Genomic DNA, 20,619 nt, shown 5'->3' on the forward strand with positions numbered 1-20,619 from the left:
CAATTCATCTGGCAATAGACCTGTCAGGGAAAACCATACAGCCCAGGAGGGAGCAGGATGACAGTTTCAAAGTTCTGAAAGAAGAAAAGAATTGTCATACAAAAATACTATACACAGCAAAATTATCCTTCAAATATGAAAGGGAAATAAAGTCTTTCCCTGACAAACAAAAGTTGAGAGAATTCACCAACACCAGAACCATCTTACAAGAAATGCTAAAGGGAGTTTTTCCATTGGAAAGAAAAAAACACTAATGGGCAAAAAGAAAACATTTGAAGGTATGAAACCCACTGGTAAAATTAAGTATATGAACAAACCCAGAATAGTCTAATACTGTTAACTGTGCTGTGCAATTCACTCATAACTCTAGTATGAAGCCAAAAAGACAAACCTATCAAAAACAGTACTACCTACAGGAACCTGTTAGGAGACGGGCAATAAAAAGATGTGTAACTGAGACAACATAAAGTCTAAATGTGGAGAGGTAACGTATATACGTTTTTTCATGTTTTGAATAGTAAGTCCTTACTGATCAATAATAAAATTTAATGTTAATGAACTCAATTCTCCAATTAAAAGACATAGAGTGGAGGGCAGAGCAAGACGGCCAAATAGAAGCTTATATAATTCTTCCCCTCAACAGAAACACCAAATTTTAACAACTATATACAAAAAGCACCATCACAGGAACCACAACTCAGGTGAGCAATCACAGTACCTACTTTTAATTTCATATGGCTGAAAGATACATCAAAGAGGGTAGGAAGAACAGTCTTGAACTGCTGATGCCACTCCTCCCCCATCCACCAGCCAGATAGCATCTGTGTTCTTGGGAGACGGAGAGCACAGAGACTGTGAGGCTTTGCATTGAACTTAGTGCTGTGCTGTCATGGTGTAAAAGAGAACCAGGCTGTAGTCAGCTGACATCTGCCTGCAGAGAGAGCACCTGGACTGGCCCATGCCCAGAGGTGAATCGCTCATCCCAAAGGTCAGAACTTGAGTTTCAGCAAGCCTTGCCACCACAGGCTGGAGTGCTCTGGGACCCTAAGTGAACTTGAGGGGCAGTCTAGGCCAAAAGGACTGCAATTCCTAGGGAAGTCCCAGTGCTGAGCTGGGCTCAGAGCCAGTGGACTAGAGGGGTACACAACCTACTGTGACACCAGCCAGAAGGCTAAGGGAATACCTGTATCAGCTCTCCCAAGCCCTGGGCAGTGGCCATCTGGCATGAGAAATCTGTGTGCTTGGGAGAGGAGAAGAGCAGTGACTGCGGAACTTCACATTGAACTCAGTGCTGCCCTGTCACTGTGGAGATCTGGCAGGATTCATCACCTGCTAATTAAGGAGCCCCTGGTCCCTGAATAACCAACAGCAATACCCAGATAATACACCTTGGGCATCGGGCTCTGAGATGTCCTGGCTTCGGAACTCTGGATAGGTTCATTTTATCATAACCTTCTATTACAATGGAATACAAAATAATTCTCTTTTGGATTACCCTAGAACTCGAGTGGCCATGACAAGGAATAAAGTTTTTAAATAATTTAACTATAATATAATTCAGCAATTTCTGGTTACTTTTAATCGAACTTTGATATAATTCACTGAATTCTAGTTAAGTGGAATCCAAGTTCATTTCACACGTCAAATATTTCCCTCTTGCTCCCCAACTCCATACGGTATCTATGTTGCGAGACGTAACGTTACACTCAGATATGAAAATCTGACATATTTTGGTTGAATAATACATTATAAATTGCATGTGTTCCTACTTTTAGCAAGAATAACAATAGAAAAAAATATTCAAAAGTTATGAACTTAATAATCTTTAAATATATATATGCATCAGTTAAAAACAGCACCATATATTCTTTATTAAGTATCACAAGTTACAGGCTACTTTTACATTGTGGTAGAATAGTGTTTAGAACTAATCTTTCAAGAATACTTTTTGAAAGTTCGAATTTGTTTTCTAAACAGAATAAAACTTATCAAGGAGACTCTACAAAGATTTTTTCGTTTACTTATTAGGTACAGAAATCTTTATGTTTACTATTCAAGTTCGCAGGCTTCCTTTCTGCCTATTTCTAGATGTTTCCTCAATTCATTTTTTTCTCCATTTTAAATATCACTATTAATTCCTTGAGATATTTTTCACCAACCTTACAAACAAAATGATCAAGTCACAATTCCTCACTTTGGCAATCTTAAAACTAAATTCAGATTTATACTATTCAGTTATACTTTAAAATCCCATACAAGACCAATTTAAGCTAGCTCTCCCTGTCTACCAAAATTCAAAATTCAAGCTCCTGGGTACACTGGAAAGCTGTCTGCTTTTAATGCAACTTCATCCAAATTTTTGCAGTAGGCAATGTTCCATTAAAAAAACAAACCTAATCAAAAGGAAGTTCACTCTTTCTATGAATAATCACAAGATTGTTTAGTATTCCATTTAAGTCTTTTATTAAGATTAGCGTCTAGCAAATAAAAGTACAAAAACAGTCATAATAACTTTGCAGTTTTAGTATCTTTAAGGTATTCCTATTTGACGATTAATCCCTGTTTCCACCAATATTATAAATGTTGATTTATAACAACAAGCAAGCAACAAAAGATAAATGAAGAAGATTTAAAAGTGCTATAGGAAAGCTTTTTCACTCATGTTTAAAAATATAACTTCTTTAAAAATATAACTTTAGGGGTAAATAACGTTTCTCCACCGTAATGGAATATTATAAAAACTATGCATATTAAGCAAGAAAAGATACATTTTCAAGAAGCTATATGTCAGTTTGTTGGAAAAATAACAAGTAAAAGTGAGGAAAGGCCTCCAATAACTCCAATAACTTCTTCCCTTTGGTCTCAAACCGACTGGGTCCACTCACTTCTATTGGTTCTTTGATAATGCCACTGAACAGTCTAAAAGTTCTGCTTACTCCAGGGACTGAACATAGGGCAAATTCTTCTCGTATACGTGTATTCTTTTTTTTTTTAATTTTTAAGTTTGAGGGTACATGTGCAGGATGTGCAGGTTTGTTACACATGTAAATGTGTGCCATGGTGATTTGCTGCATCTATCAACCCATCACCTAGGTATTATAAACCCAGCATGCATTAGCTATTTTCCCTAATGCTATCCCTCCCCCACCACACCCCCTAACAGGGCCCAGTGTGTGTTGTTCCCCTCCATGTGTCCATGTGATCTCATTGTTCACTTCCCACTTATAAGTGAGAACACGTAGTGTTTGGTTTTCTGTTCGTTAGTTTGATGAGGATAATGGCTTCCAGCCCCATCCATGCCCTTGCAAATGACATGATTTCATTCCTTTTTATGGCTGCATAGTATTCCATGGTGTATTTGTACCACATTTTCTTTATCCAGTCTATCACTGATGAACATTTGGGTTGATTCCATGTCTTTGCTACTATGAATGTGCTGCAATAAACATACATATGCATGTATCTTTGTAATAGAATGATTTATATTCCTTTGGGTATGTGTATCCTTAACAAAACATAAAAGCATGATGAAGATATATACCCAGCAGAAGTGTGTATATTTAGTTGCCAAAAGAAACATATAAGAATGTTCACTGCAGCACCTATTAATAATATCCCCAAACCAGAAACAGCCCAAATGAATACTGACAGTAGAATGGAGAAATATGTGGTGGTATATCCACTTTGAAATACTATTCAACAAATGGGTATGTAAAAAGTACAATGATACGCAACAATATAAATGAATCTCACAAACCTAAATATTGAGCAAAAGAGGCCAGGCACAAAAAAACTGCATTCTATACAACTCTATTTATGTGTAGTTCAAAAATAGAAAGTCAAAATAGTGGCTGCTCTTGAAGGTGGGGCAGTGACGGTTAGGGGCTCAGGAGGGAAGCTTCTGCAATGCTGTTAATATTCAGCTTCTTGATCTAGGAGCTGCTTACGTGGGTGTGTTCAGTTTGTGTTCTTGTTGGCATGTATGTTATACTTCAATAGAAAGTTATAAAAACTATGAGACTGCAGGATGAGTCCCCTCAATAAACTTCAGTTCATAGGAAAAAAGCTACAAGGAGTCAGAAAAGGGGTGTTATACGTCAATATCAGATATATATGAGCAGAAGATATCTCTAGTTCATGGCCAATACGGCTTGTGGCTAGGGTGGTTTCTAAAACCCATAATCTGAGAGGAAATAAACATCCTAATCTGGGCATGACAGTAAGATTTCAAAGGACAGGATTAGAGCAAGTCCAGAAACGTCACCATGCACTTTTTCCCTTGCACAGTTAGGCTTTCACTGAGTTGACCACACATGTGGTTCACCTCTCAATCTGTGGGACCCTAAAACATCATTTGGCTTCTTTTTGTTGTTGTTCTTGAGACAGGGTCTTGCTCTCTTACCCGAGCTGGAGTATCGTGGCATGGTCATAGCTCACTGCAGTCTCCAACTCCTGAGCTCAAGCAATCCTCCTGCCTCAGCCTCCTTAGTAGCTAGGACTATAGGCATGTGCCACCCAGCCAGCTAATATTGTTATTGTTGTTTTTAGAAATAGGGTCTTGCTACATTGCCTAAGCTGGTTTCAAATTCATGGCCTCAAGCAATCTTCCTGCCTTGGCCTTCCAAAGTGCTGGGATTTCAGACATGAGCCATTGCACACAGCCCTCATTTAGCTTCTAATAGGAATTCTGTCCATGATTTACAGCGAAATAATTCTAGGAGAAAAGGATGTGGGGGAAAATAGGAAACACACGGAGAGCCAAACATGTAAAAAAGAACCCACTCACGGCACTTCCTCAAAAGGAAACGAACATTCCAGTTTCAACACTCCCTGTCAAGTGATTACAATACTAAGTGACCATTTGGGGCAGTTCATTTGTATCCCTGCCTGCTGTGGGGCCACTTTTGGTTCTCTTTCTCTCTCTGGTGCCATTGGCCTAATCACAAGGGAGAATGTTTTCTCTAAGGGCTCCACCATCAACCCCTAAACTAAACATCTTTGATGTGCCCCTTGGGCACACTCATTACCCTTTTCCACCCAGTTCTGTGCCCCAGAGGTGAGTCTCTTTGATCTCCATCAAACCCGAAGGGCTCCCATGCCTTCGGGTTTCAAGTTGAATTCAGCAAGGAGCCTGATCATCAGAGTCCCATGCTATTAGGGATTAAAAGAAAATGGAAAGGCTGAAGAGTTCTTGGAGTGGGGCGCGGTGGGGGGTGGGGAGGCAAGTTTTATTCCCCATTCCTCTTAGAATTCTAACCTGGCCTTGATTGTTTTTGTTCTTCCTTCCTTGGGGGCAAGAAAGTGGGTAAATTGATCTTCAAAGATTAAAACTTCACAAAATGTTAGACAAAGGAGAATGATACACAGAAGTGATCATTCCAAAAAAAGAAAAGGCAAAACTGGATTCTGTTCAAATAGACATCTTTGATATAGGTGGGAAAATAGAAGAGGGTACACCTACCTTACATGTTCTCCAGATAGCAGCTCCCTTGGCTGAGGTTCAAGTATAGTTCAAAATCTACTGCTCCATCTCTGGTCCCTGATATGTCACCAATTAGGGCATCAAAAAGTCATCCAGGACAAGTGCTATTGTTCCAGGACCCACCCAGCCCTTCCCTCAGCAGACTTATTCAGTCCTCGGAGCATTCTGGGCATTTTTTAGGAAATACAATAAACAGAAACAGCTAAAAACAATGTATCTCTGAAATGTTATTGAAATTCCTCTTTTGAAAAATGTCTGATTTTTACCCTAACAACTGCATCCTCACCCAAATCTCATCTTAAACTGTAGCTCCTATAATTCCCACGTGTTCTGGGAGGGACCCAGTGGGAGAGACGCAGTGGGAGATAACTGAATCATGGGTATGGTTTCCCCCACGCCGTTCTTGTGACAGTGAAGAAGTCTCACGAGATCTGATGGTATCTAAGGGGAAACCCCTCTCACTTGGCTCTCATTCTCTCTCGCCTGCTGCCACGTAAGACGCGCCTTTCACCTTCCGCCATGATTGTGAGGCCTCCCCAGCCACATGGAACTGTCGAGTCCAACAAACCTCTTTTTCTTTATAAATTACCCAGTCTCGGGTATGTCTTTATCAGCAGCATGAAAACGGTCTAATACAATTCCTAAATATTTTTTCATCACGGCATGTTTTGACTCAAATCCTACACCATGGGAAAACAATATACGTGTGTGTGGGTGTGTGTGTATACAATACAATAAGTTAAATTCCAGTGTTTCAAAGTTTTTAAAATCATTACATTTGTATCTTTATAAATGACGAAACAGTATTTAAAAACTCAGTATTTCACTAGAAGCCCAAACCCCACCATTAGGCAATATGTCCATGTAATAAACCTGCACATGCATCCCCTGAATCTAAAAGAAAATATTTTTAAAATCAATATTTATACTTCAGATTTCCATTTACTCAATCTATGTTATATCTATATGGAACAAAAATGTAAAACAATGCAGCTTTTCGTCAGCTGTCTCTTTGAAATTATTTGTGAAAGTTTATTAACTGTGATGAAGAAAAGGTACTCAGATGAGACTGGAGAGTTCCAGAGAAGCTCCTTGTCCTGGCACGTCTCATCCGCTGTGGCTGCATCCATCCTCTCCATCATGGGCTCACCAGTGTCCCAGAGTCACTGTCTCTTACATGGACTATTACGATGGCTTCATCTTCCTTATTTTCCTGCTTCCACTTTCTCATTACTTAAATTTATATTTTCTTTCCTGCCAGGGTAATCTCCCTAAAGTATAGTTCATTCATGAGATTTACTTACCCTGAAATGTTAGGATATTTAGGAACCAAAATAAGTACGCTAAAATCAGATTCAAGATTACAAAGTAATAAACTAAAAGTAGAAGATGAATCTGTGTATTACACATGAATTCACACAAGAAAAAAGTCTGAAGCCTCTTACATGGAGAATATTTTTTCTTTTCATTAAAAAATCCTGGATGGGCGCAGTGGCCCATGGCTGTAATCCCAGCACTTTGGGAGGCTGAGACGGTGGCTCGCCTGAGCTCAGGAGTTCACGACCAGTCTGGGCAACACAGAGAAACCTCGTCTCTACTAAAATACAAAATAAATTAGGCGGGCATGATGGCGTGCAGCTGTAGTCCCAGCTACTCAGGAGGCTGAGGCAGAAGAATTGCTTGAACCTGGGAGGCGAAGGTTGCAGTGAGCTGAGATTACGCCACTGCACTCCAGCCTGGGTGACAGAGTGAGACTCCGTCTAAAATAATAACAATAATAATAATCGTACACTTATTAAAAAGCTCTCTTTCCTATTCTATATTCCATAAGCCTCCTAATAGCCTCTCTTAACGGGCTGTGGTAGGGTGTCCTTTCATTATAGGTGAGAAAAACTCTCACCTGTTTAAACAAAAGTGTGTCATCCCTGACAACTCTCCATTTATTATATGAAATACACAGAAGGCTGTTCAGTCAAAAACTCAAAATAGACTTTTAGCTATTTCCAGAAACTTGATTTATACTCTGCTCCACCCCTTACTGGCTTAAGTGATTTGGGACAAATTCAAAGTATCTCAGGACCTTGAGGAATCCTTGGACACGTTTAATTAAAAATATATGCAAAACATAAATAAATTTTTTAAAACCTTATATGCTTCCCAACTAGGGTGAGCATACAATTATTTAACTACCATTAATGTTTTATTATAATTCTTCCTTCTAAAACTTTATTGGTTTATTTTGTCTTTATTATTGTCATAAGCTATAAAACATATGTATATATGTATGTTTTTATATAAATATAATGTCAAGATCCCTTTCAATGCATTTATACACACACTCTCAACACCTTACTCTGGGTGACAGAGTAAGGCCTCGTCTCAGAAAAAAAAAAAAAAAAAAAGAAAATGTTCTAAAATTGAATTATGGTGATGGTTACAAAACACAAAACTCTGTGAATTTACTAAAAATCATATATTGTGCACTTAAAACAAGTTATTTTTATGGTGTAAGAATTATACCTCAATAAAGCTATTTTCTTTAAAAAGAAAAAGCAACTGATGCCAGGAAAAGATTACTTCTTCTGGAGAACCTGTTGATATGATTTTACAAGGCAATGAGAAACTAAGTAAACAGAGCTAATATACATATATAATAGAGTCCTTATAACAATAATATTAATAATACATCTATATAACAGACACTATTCTATATGCTTTATGTAAACTCTTCTAAGCCTCTCAACAATCTTAGAAGGAAGATCTTATTATTATCCTCATGTTACAGATGTAAAGCCTAATCACATGGAAATTAAGCATCATGCCTAAGGTCACACAGTTAGTAATTTAAGTTAGAAATTGGAAGGGTGACAACTGGGTCCAGAGTCCATGCTCTTAACCCACACTAAATTCAAACTGTTCCCAAAACCACCTAAAAGAGTTCAAGTCAAAGCAAATTTAGAATTTAAATACAGTAATACTTTTATATCTAGTACAATATCTACCATTGTCTACATGTTTGTTATATTTTAATTACTTGTTAATATGTTTATACTACAAGTCATTTAAGTCTGTTCTAGAACTAAAGACAAATATTTTATTCATCATTTCTTATAAAACTTTCACTATATCAGTGTTTTATAAATGCAGGAACTTGCTGAAATGAACTCCAATAGAAATTACTAAATTATTTTTCCTATATTTACTCATTATTTAAGTGATATAATCCTGAAAGCATTTTTTTTAACTTTCAAGTCTGGGGTACATGTGCAGGTTTGTTATATAGGTAAACTTGTGTCATGGGGTTTTTGTACAGATTATTTCATCATCCAGGTATTAAGCTTAGTACCCATTAGTTATTTTTCCTGATCCTCTCCTTCCTCCCATCCTCCATTCTGCCATAGGACCCCGTGTGTGTTGTTCCCCTCTATACGTCCATGTGTTCTCATCATTTAGCTCCCACTTATGAGTGACAACATGCAGTATTTGGTTTTCTATTCCTGCATTAGTTTGTTAAGGAAAATGGCCTTCAGCTCAAGCTATGTTCCTGCAAAGGACATGATCTCATTCTTTTTTACAGCTGCATAGTATTCCATGGTGTATATGTACCACATTTTCTTTATCCAATCTATCACTGATAGGCATTTAGGTTGATTCCATGTCTTTGTTACTGTGAATATTGCTGCAATAAACGTACACGTGCATGTGTCTTTATAATAGAACATGATTTTCTATTCCTTTGGGTACTTCTCAGTAATAGGATTGCTGGGTCAAATGGTACTTCTGTTTTTAGGTCTTTGAGGAATTGCCACACTGTTTTCCAATGGTTCAACTAATTTACACTTCCACCAACAGTGTATAAGTGTTCCTTTTTCTCTGCAACCTCACTGGTATCTGGTTTTTTTGTTTTTTTTGTTTTTTTTTTTTTTGCCTTTTTAGTAATAACCATTTTGACTGATGTAAGATGGTATCTCATTGTGGTTTTGATTTGCATTTCTCTAATGCTCAGTGATGTTGAGCTTTTTTGCTTTTTTAAAAAAAACCTGTTAAGAAAATGTTTGTGGTTTTATTGTATCATCAGGCATTGAAACATCTGAACAAATCAATGTCTGGGTAGTTAGGCAGCTGCTTTCTCCTTTACTTCTTTGGATTACTAGAGCAACTTGTCAGTAGATTTAAAAAAAAAAAAAAAAAAGGACAACTTTTGCATTACTTAAGTCTTTCCAAGGCATGCGCTGGTACAACACTAACTTCTCCCATCAAATGCAACTAGTCTAGCGTCCAAACATCAAGCATAACACCTCAATGGCAGCAGAGCACTGCGCCCACTCTCACCGCGGCGCTGCTCATTTGCGCATGATATCTGGAGCATCTGGAGGAGTGGGAATAGTATTGGGAAGAGGACAGAGGAGGAAACAGCATGCTTGGCTGAGAGGAGGTCAGCCGAAGTTGTGCAGGGCAAGTCTGAACGCGTCATTGGTGCAAACCCAAGCATCGTTGGTGTTCTTTAATAGGAACATGTGGTGGAACCCCATGATGGGATCTTCACGTCTTAAGCTGGCCCACAACCACGCTGATGATGCAGCTATGTGGCATGGGCTGATAGTGCCGTGAGGCTGTACTGGATTTTCTGGAATGGAAGGATAGACAACTTCTCCACAGTGGCGGCTTTCCCATGGAACTGTTGTCCTTCTGACGTAAGGCATGACGCATCAATGTAAATTGCGCCTAGTTGGGTTCTATCTTTATCAAATAACTGGTAGCAATGTTGAATGAAGCTGGATCCAATCTGCTCCCAAATGGGCTTGTCTCCTACTCTGGAGCATCACCCAGCGTCGGGGAGACCTGAGGGGCTGGCACGATGGTGGCAGTGGTGGCAGCAAACCAGCGTGGTGTGCGTGAGCGTTTTTTCATATGATGGTTGACCACACGTATGTCTTCTTTTGAAAAGTCTATTCATGTCCTTTGCCCACTTTTTAATGGGTTTTCTTAATTGTAAATTTGTTTAAGTTTCTTATAAATGTTGGATATTAGACTTTTGTCAGATGCACAGTTTGCAAATATTTTCTCCCATTCTGTAGGTTGTGTTTCTTTTCATATTCTAGTGAACTACTACTGTACATATATTTAATACTAACTGAAAAATAGAAAGCTTGTCCATATTAGTGTCAGGGTTAAAAATATTTAGAATGTTTATGGCAATGCAAAAAGAGTTTAAAATATCAGAATAAATATGTTAAGGCATTTTTGTATTTTATTATAAAAACAGAGTTTGAAAAAGTTAATCAAAAAGATGGTTTTGGAAGTTTTAATCGAATACTTTAAAATAGACTATACACTGTCTCAAAATAATGCTTTATTATGTTTACAGCACCAAAAACTTAAAAATTAACCAAACTTATAATATCCACATTTGTTGTTTATGAATTTTAGCTCCTCCGATACAATTATTTGGTTTTATACCATCATCTTCCTTTCATTAGAGTCTATTTAGTTCCCCATATGCTTTAATAACTTATCTCTGAAAAATGTAAAATGAACATGTATAACTCATACCATTAAAGTTTCAGATAACTTTTCATTTCTGGAGGTTATTAAAATTATTTTCTACAGTAAAAACTAAATAGGAAGCAAAAGTGTTTAATACATATGTAGAACAAAAATTGAAAAGAATAGTAAGGTAACAACATTAAACTAGTTTCATTTCTTAGAAACAATAGCAACAGGCAAATGAGCTTTAAGGAGTTAGCATTTAAAGTGAAAAATGCTAACTACAATCCTCCTTCTTAAATAATGATGGGTTCTGAAATATCAACTTGAGCTCTAACCCAAAGATGAGTTGACAGTTTCAATTGCTTGGAGAGAGTATAAATATCAAGTACATCATCCTCTCATAGAACAGTTCCCAGCCTTTTTGCCTCTGATACAATTACTATGCCAGAATAAAGCCACTCAACTTTTCCATTAACATCTCAAACACATTATATATTATCCCAATTCACAAGACTATCCCTACATGGTCACAAAATTCTATAATCTGAGAGAATCAAAGAACTTGACACTTAGAAGTCCTTAGGAGAAAAGGAAAGGAGAAAAGAAAAGAGTATATCTGGTCATGTAACAAGATGAAGAAAGAGAGCTGGGAAATAGAAAGAGACAAAACTAGTAGAGGCCAGCATCTCTACAGAGACAGGAGAGGATGGCACCAAACTCCCAGGATAATTTATTCTCCACTTTTCCTTCACAACTCAGTTAAAGACTTTTCCTTCTCTGAGATGCCTCCCATTACTAGTCCATCTTGCCATTACCTTATGTTTTTAAAGTATTTTGCCTTATACAGCATGTATCATGTTTTCATATGCATACAAATTTATATTTATATATCCCTGTTTTCTCTGATAGCCTCTCTACTATATGTTCAACATGCACAGAAGAAATAAACCCTTATTAAATGAAAGAAAGAATAACTACATGAATGAATAGCACTACATTCTAAAACTGAAATTTTCCATCTTTGTGTATTTTTAAGGAAAAAAATTTGTTAATAGTAAAGGCAAATTTCTACATCACAAAGCTGTCTTGTAGCAAAATGGAACTGTCTCTGGGCCAAGCAGATCTAATGCTATTCTTAGATTCAAAAGCAGTAGCAGTCACAATATTCTCCTTTGGGAAAACAGCCAACTTGTGCTGTTTACTTTGAAGTTAGACCTCACAATAATTTAGCCTTTTACTTTCAGACTACATTATTATTACTATGCTGGGGACTGTACTGTTAAGATCATTCAGACATTTAGCCAAAATGAAAGTATTAACTATATGGAAGATGGATAAATAATCTACAGAATAATTTTATTTAACATTCTAAAATATCTTCTTTTAACTCCAAGTAAAATTCAGTATTTTGGCAAAGACCTTTCAAGTACCTAAAGAGGGTTACTTGGCTCAGAAAATGATTATATTGTATATAGAAAACTGCAGAAACTTCAGGGCTCTTTGACTATCTACCAGCACCACTAAAAGATACTATATTGTTACATACATAAACACCTAATATTACACTGAAAAGATCTTTCTGAACTTTAATTGCTGTTATGGTCAACAGGTTAATACCTAGTTATTCTAAGTACTTCCAATGCCTAACCTGGACTGGAAAATCATTAAGAACATCATTACATCTTGAGCTGTCTTCTCAACCTTTTATTTCCTTTAGTATGATATTACAACATGTAAACATTGTAGGTACGAAACAAGTATTTGTTGTCTTACCGCTATTTAAAGCAAAGGTCCCAAATCCCCAAGCACCATACAGGTCCATGGCCTGTTAGGAACCAGGCCACAGCAGGAGGTGAACCCTGGGCGAGCCAGCATTGCCACCTGAGCTCCGCCTTCTGACAGATCAGCAGCGGCACTAGATTCTCACAGGAGCGTGAACCCTACTGTGAACTGTGCCAACAAGAGATCTAGCTTGCACACTCCTTATGAGAATCTAATGCCTGATGATCTGAGGTGGAACAGTTTCATCACAAAACCATTCCCCACCCACCCCCTATCCATGGAAAATTGTCTTCCATGAAACCAGTCCCTGGTGCCAAAAAATTTGAGGACCACTGATTTAAAGAAATTACCTCTTCCTCAGACTTATAAAATATAAATCCATAAACCAATGAAGAAATGAAGAAAGGATAAAGAAATTTTAAAAGAACAAAGGCAAAGTAGAACAAGAGAGGAAAAGTATGGTACATTTCATGAAGTTCATGGAGAAACCTTCATGAAAAAAGCTGTTAATTATTTTAAAGAGAAAAAAAGCAAGACTGGGCCAGGTGTGGTGGCTCACGCCTGTAATCCCAGCACTTTGGGAGGCCAGGGCAGGTGGATCACGAGGTCAGGAGTTCGAGACCAGCATGACCAACACAGTGAAACCCAGTTTCTACTAAAAAAAAAAAATACAAAAATTATTCGGGCATGGCAGCACGTGCCTGTAATCCCAACTATTCAGGAAGCTGAGGCAGAAGAATCATTTGCACCCAAGAGGCGGAGGTTGCAGTGAGCCGAGATCGCGCCACTGCACTCCAGCCTGGGTGACAGAGTGAGACTCCATCTCGAAAAAAAAAAAAAAGCAAGACTGCCCTAGTTTTGCTCGAGATTTATTTAACTTAATACCTAATGAATATTATTGTTCTCTCCTGATTTCATCTAATTCATATTGACAAGGTAAACAAATAAGTCCCTCTGTAGATTAAAAAAATGGGTATCTTGTGATGCCATAGTTTACAAATCACATTAGAATGTTCTATTCAGGAACTGAGCCAATATATTTTATTAACAAGCAAAGTGAAAGAGAAGGAATGGTTATGCCATCTTCCCAGGCAGAATTCGATGTATTTGATCTTGGGTATTCTTTTTGGCCTTTCTGTAAGTCATTCTTATTTGGAGGTTTAGAGAAGCAAGTAAAATAAAATTACTGATTCTCTGGGAGTTAGCTAGGTATATTGAGCTCAAGAAAGCTTCTCCTCTTAAATCACTTTTTTGGGTCAGTCAACCTATTGATCTTCCTCCAATTAAACTTTTATCATTCTGTACCAAATTGCCAAATGTCTTGAATATCTCTCCAACTAGACTGTATAGTTCTGTGGGAATGTACTACACACTGGCTGACACATGGTGGGAACTCAATATTTACTGAGTTCAGACCTCACAGTAATTTACGTTTTAAGTTATCTAAATGAATCAATGTTTTTTCAGCTAAAAACTGCAAGGTCAAATCTAGTAATAGGAGGACCCAATCAGTTTAGTAAATGAATGGAGAAGACAAATAAAATCTAATATTTTAATGTATGCCTAAGTACACTAAAACGCTAAAATACCAAGTATATCATAAGACAAAACCTTTCCTAAATAATGCCTGTGTAGTAATCCATTTTCAAATATAACAACTGAAACATTTCATTTCTCAAATTGCTCAACAAAATCTACAGAGGAATTTCTAAATGTCCTAAGACCAAAATCTCATTTTTTAAAAAATCTGTTTTTGTTTAAGAGGGAGAAAGCATCTGAAACCACTAAGTTCTATTTTCTTACATTCCTATCACTTAAAAACAGCTGAACTGATTTTTCTTTTTTTAAAAAAAAATTACTGGCTAGTAATAAAATCCTGAAGATAGAGATTTGTGATGGAAAACCGATGCAAACTAATCCATAGCAAAGCTCTTATAAAAAGATAGTGTTTAGGTCCCAGTTACTTAATTTGGCTCACAGTTTAATAAAGGGTAGTTTTAAATCAAATGCATTACAATTTTACTCACTTCAAAGCTTCCTCAAATTTATGAATTTTCTTTTGAGTATCTTCTTTTCCTTTATCAAGTTCGCTCTGTAAGTCATGAGCCTGCCATGACAAGAACATGGAAAATTTATTGGAAGACAAGTAAAGTTTACTTAAAAGAGACATACAAACAATGAAATAGTGAGTGATCACAAATCCATTTTTAATATTAAATTAGATTTAGATATTTCACGATAGAAACTTGGTCTACCATAGAATGATTTCAATACTATACTCAAATACTTATTTTCTGTTCAAAGTGAATTTCTTGAGTCTACCTGCAGGTGAATTCTTTTAAAATAAATTCATAAGTTAAAAGAAAATGAAAAAAAGGAACATTTTTGATTTTTAAAATTATATTTTAATCAAAGAAAAATCTTACAAGATTCAAGAGAATACAATAAACAATGTGTCTATATTCCCTGAACACATAATGTTTATGATGAAATGGTCTTCTCTTCCACAGCTGGGAATAATTTGTATAACCATTTACTGAGTTTGGAAGGAAACTGCCATCCCTCCCCACCCACCATGTCTACCTCTTTCCCAAATGTGGATCATTCGAGTAAATGAGATGGCAGCATCAATAACAAGCGCTAAATGAAAATTTGTCTTCAGCCGGGCACAGTGGCTCATGCCTGTAATCCCAGCACTTTGGGAGGCTGAGGCAGGCAGATCACAAGGTCAGGAGTTCGAGACCAGCCTGACCAACATGATGAAACCCTGTCTGTACTAAAAATACAAAAATTAGCCTGGCGTGGTGGTGCATGCCTGTAATCCCACCTAATCAGGAGGCTGAGGAAGGAGAATCGCTTGAACCTGGGAGACAGAGGTTGCAGTGAGCCAAGATCGCACCACTGCAGTCCAGCCTGGGCAACAGAGTAAGACTCCATCTCAAAAAAAAAAAAAAAAAATCTGTCTTCACAAAAAGCTCTTCATATCCATATGCAGATAAACACAACCAATGTGGACATTATACGGATCTTAAAATATAAAAGGGAAACTTTGGTACAGTGGACGAAAAGGAAGGAATGAAACAGCAGCCATGGCTCCACATACATGGCAACTGAGGATGCAGAGCCCAGCTGGGAGGGGAGGCAGGAAAGCTCGAGTTACTTGGTGGGGCGAAATACCCACTCCAGACCTGCTGGTAAGCAAGGTGAGGCAGAAAGGGAAACGAGTGGCCAATAGGTTCAAGAGAGAAATGACAAGAGCAACAACAAAACACAAATACACTGCGACAAACCGTATCAGACTGAATCAGGGCTAGCCAAAAATACCTGTAGTTAGCTATTTATATCAGTTTAAATAGAGACCTATTTAACTCAACCCTATCTTTAACCTCTTCTTTTTAAAATTCTTTTGGATTTCTTCTCTCAGTGTTTTAGTAAATAAATACATTAATAAAATCAGTTTGCTTATAAACTAAAAGAAAGTAAAGGTAGACAGGAAATTTTCCAAGATAATATCGAAAAGCTTCTATGGGCTGCTATGATGATAATCTCAAAACTAAGAATACACCAAGAGGCAGAGAAGAAAAAGCAAGAGAGTTAGAAACCAGTAGCCACTCTCCCCCATATTTTAAATGGTAAATTTAAAGTATCTCATAAAGACTATTTGTCTTATGAGAAAGAGAAAGACCAACTTGCCTTGCAAACTTTTGCCATTACATTTATTTTATTTTACATGGGGGAAAAAGAAGTCTGTTGTTCAAGTTTTTAACATGTTCAAGTCTCAAATTATTATTTTGGATCCCTAATATGCATAACAGTGTTTGGCACACAGTAAGCACACTACACTGGAGTACAAACATTACTAAAGCACCAAAAGCACCATTTCAATGCAAAACTAGTCTTTTTAACGTGGAGAGTCAAAAACTAAAACCTCAAAATGAAATTCAGATACAACCTAATGCAAAGATCCTGGAAACATGTTTTTATATCAGTAAAAAATAAAATCTTAAGTGAAAAATCACCCAGCAGCTTAGGAAAAACACACAGAGAAAAGTAAATGTATTCAAGTAAAAGGTTGGGGGAAGGACAATTCAGAAGAAAGTTAAACGGAGAAACTAGTAAGTGAAATGTTATCTTACACTGGTGTTTACTTACACATATTTACCTATCCTTTTGCTTTAATCGTTCTTTGTTAGTCAAGTTCTCCTGCAAGCTGAATTCAGCCCAAATCATACACTTTCTTCTTTTAATAGAGGATGTTCTTAGATTTATTGCTAGCACTAAAATATTATTATTTATGCCATTTTTTCCTGTTTCCTAATTTTTTATGTTACTTTTTATACATGGCATTTTGTTACTATCCCCAACTCCTCCATGTTCTGACAGATTGATACATAGAGACAGAAAATGGCTTTTCCAGCTTTATTGCCATATAATTGGCAAAAAATATATACACTTTTGAGGTATACAACACGGTGTTTTTAAAATTTATTTTAATTGACAAATGACAAATTGTATATACATATGATATGCGTGAAGTTTTGATACATGTACACATTGTAGAAATATTAAATCAAGCTAATTCACATAGTCATCATATCATATATAGACTTATTTTTGTGATGAGAACATTTAAAGTTTGTTCTCAGCAATTTTCAATTATACTACAGATTATTATTAATAATAATAATCATGTTATATCTCCAGATACTTATTCCTCCTGTCTAAAACTTTTTTGTTTTTTTGAGACAGGGTCTCACTGCCACCCAGGCTGGAGTACAGTGGCACAATGATAGCTCACTGTAACCTCAAACTGCTGAGCTCAAGTGATCCTCCCACATCAGCCCCCCAGGTAGCTAGGACTACAGGCATGTACCACCACATCTGGATAATATTTTTTTAGAATCAGGGTCTCACTATGTTGCCCAGTCTGGTATAAAATGCCTGCCCTCAAGTGAACCTCTCTTGGCATCCAAAAGTGCTGGGATTATACTCATGAGCCACTGTGACCAGACTAAACTAAAACTCTGTACCCTTTCAACAGCATCTACCCATTCTCTGACATCCCTCCCCACCCAGCCCCTAGTAACCACCATTCTATTATCTGATTCTAGGAGTTTGATTGTTACTTCAGATTTCACGTATAAGTGAGATGATGCAGTACTTGTCCTCCAGGACCTTCCATGTTATTACAAATGACAGGATTTTCTTTTTTAAGGCTGCGTACTATTCCACTGTGTATATATACCACAGTTTCTTCCATCCACAGATGAACACTTAGGTCAATTCCATTCACCCATAGACAAATACTTAGCTTGATTCTGTATTTTGGCTCTTGTGAATAGTGCTGCAATGAACATAGGAATGGAGGTATCTCTTAAACATACTGATTTCATTTCCTTTGGATATAAACCCAGAAGTGGAAATTGCTGAATGATATGGTAGTGCTGTTTTTAATTTTTTGAGGTACTTCCATACTGTTTGCCATAATGACATTCCCACCACCAGAGTACAGAAGCTCTCTTTCCTCCACATCCTGGCCAACACTTGTTATCCCTTTGGGGTATGTGTGTGTGTCTGTGTGTGTGTGCGCGTGTATATGTGTGTGTTAGCAAAAGCCATTCTAACAAGTATGAGGTAATATTTCATTGTAGTTTTGATTTGCCTTTCCTTGATGATTAATGATGTCTAGAATTTTTCATATACCTGTTATTTGTATATCTTCTTTGGAAAAGTGTCTATTCAGGTCCTTGGCCCATTTTTTAAACATCATGTTATTTGTGTTTTTGCTATAAAGTTGTTTTAATTCCTTATACATTTAGGATATTAGTCCCTTATCAGATAAATGTTTGCAAATATTTTCTCCCATTCTGTAGTTTGCTTCTTCACTCTGTTGATTGTAAATCTTTGCCACTTTGTATATCCAGAATGGATAACTAGTTATTTCAGATAGCCATTCTTCAAGTTCTGAGATTCTTTCCTCAGCTTGGTTGATTCTACTGTTAGCACTTGTGATTGTATTCTGAAATTCGTGAAGTGAATTGTCCAGCTCTATCAGGTAAGTTTGGTTATTTGTTAAAAAGGCATTTTCATATTTCAGATCCTATATCATTTTATTGTATGCCTTATAATCCTTGGACTGGGTTTCAACATTCGCCTGAATCTCAATCATCTTCATTCCTGTTCATATTCTAAATTCTACTTCTGTCATTTCAGCCTGGTTAAGAACCATTGCTGGGGAACTACTGCAGGTGTCTGGAGGTAAGAAGACACTCTGGCTTTTTGAGTTGCCAGAGTTCTTGCTCTGGTTCTTTCTCATCTGTGTGGGCTCATGTCCCTTCAACCTTTGAAGTTGCTGCCCTTTGGATGGTTGCGTTGTTTTGTTTTTTGCTTTTATCTCCACTGATGTCTTTGGGGGTTTGTGGCTTCCATCAACTGGAAGGTGGGGTCCATCAACTGGCTTCATTTCTAGTAGATTTTGAGGGGGCCAAGGTTCAGCTCAATACTCCCACACTGTATACTTTAACTCTGAGGGGCTGGTATCGGGTCACTGGCTTTGCTCTCTGGTCCCTCAAAGTTGGGAACCTGCTGTGTTAAATGGGCCAAAGTGTTCCTGGTCTGATGGCCACAACACTTCAATGAGTGGTGCCAGCCAAAGTGCTTCATCAGGCAGTGGCAATGTGATTCATGCTTGTTTGCATCTGCCAGCAGCAGTGGTAGTACAGCAGGTTTCACCCTTGTCAGCTGGGGTGGGGCACTGGCAGACCAGTGACTGCCAGCCTCTATATGCACATTCACAGTGGCAGCAGTGGCACCATGGAGGGGAGGGGTCACTGGCATCTGTGTGTGCATTCACACTGGTGGCAGCATTGGCATAGCAGTGGGTTTCTGGCTAGGGTGGGGCTGGCAAACTCCTTGTGCATATTCACACTGGTGGCAATGGTGGTGGGAGACAGGGCCACTGGACTCCCTGAGTGCTTTCATGCCAAAAATGGCAGCACTGCAACACAGCAGCACGTGGGGGACAGGTGCATTCACGCTGGCAGCAATGGCACAGTGGGGTGCACGCACATCACCACACCAGCATGGAAGGGCAAGGTTCACCCACGCACACATGTGTCGATATGGCAATAGCGGGATGGCCATGGGTGAGTGCTTGCTGGTAAACAGCATGGGGGAGGCTGCAGTAGAGGGAGAGTGTAAGTAGGCCGGTGCATGTCAGTGGGGGCCACTCTGCAGGAGCTCTCTGACAATCTGGCACAGTCTGCCAGCACAGGAGCTATGATGAGGACCCTGGGGTGGCATCCTGGTTGGGCATCTGAAGACTGCACTGTAAGCAGGCAAAGCCAGGCTATGGCCCTAGGAGAGGCCAGCAGATGGGAAAGTTCAGGTAAGACTGGCCCCATCTGCTCTGTTCAGGTTCAACAACTTTTTAAGGCTAGAGTCTCCCAGAGGAACATGGCCAGCCTTAGGGAATAGGCGACCCCAGCCACGCTCCCCTGCAGACATTCCCGCATCAAAACTCTCTGGGCTCCGTACAGGCTGGAGTCCTGCCCCAACCGTCTCTCTAAGCAACTCTCTCTGCCAGCTCAAGTGTGGGAGTCATGGGGTCTTCTGCTGCAGGATTCCAGAGGTCCAAGGCAAGAGCAGCTCGCTCCTTGCCTACTCAACTCACCCATTCCCCAGGAGTCATTAGGAGCCAGGAAGAAGACCCAGTGCATGGCAGCCCCATGCAGGGTTCCCAGCTTCCTCCCCTTTCAGTCCAGTGTCTCTGTCCTCCCACTGTCCACTCTCAATACCTTCCCTCTGAAGATTGGCTTGGAATGCGCCAGTCTTCCCAATGTCCTACACCGTGGGGGCAGACATTC

At 38.4% G+C, this 20,619-nt stretch overlaps 1 protein-coding gene and 1 pseudogene across 23 annotated transcripts in view; both read right to left on the reverse strand.

Annotated features, from left to right (window-relative positions):
• CEP112 (centrosomal protein 112) overlaps positions 1-20,619 on the reverse strand; it is a 535,678-nt gene that overhangs the window by 357,884 nt on the left and 157,175 nt on the right. For all 23 annotated transcript variants that reach the window (XM_077972556.1, XM_077972553.1, XM_077972559.1 and 20 more), the window contains one exon: positions 14,782-14,861. In XM_077972556.1, the coding sequence (XP_077828682.1) occupies positions 14,782-14,861 (80 nt within the window). The remainder of the gene's footprint in view (positions 1-14,781; positions 14,862-20,619) is intronic.
• LOC106994102 (nuclear transport factor 2 pseudogene) lies at positions 9,804-12,794 on the reverse strand (annotated as a pseudogene).

The sequence above is a fragment of the Macaca mulatta genome, chromosome 16, assembly GCF_049350105.2.
Source record: "Macaca mulatta isolate MMU2019108-1 chromosome 16, T2T-MMU8v2.0, whole genome shotgun sequence".
Lineage (NCBI taxonomy): Eukaryota > Metazoa > Chordata > Mammalia > Primates > Cercopithecidae > Macaca > Macaca mulatta.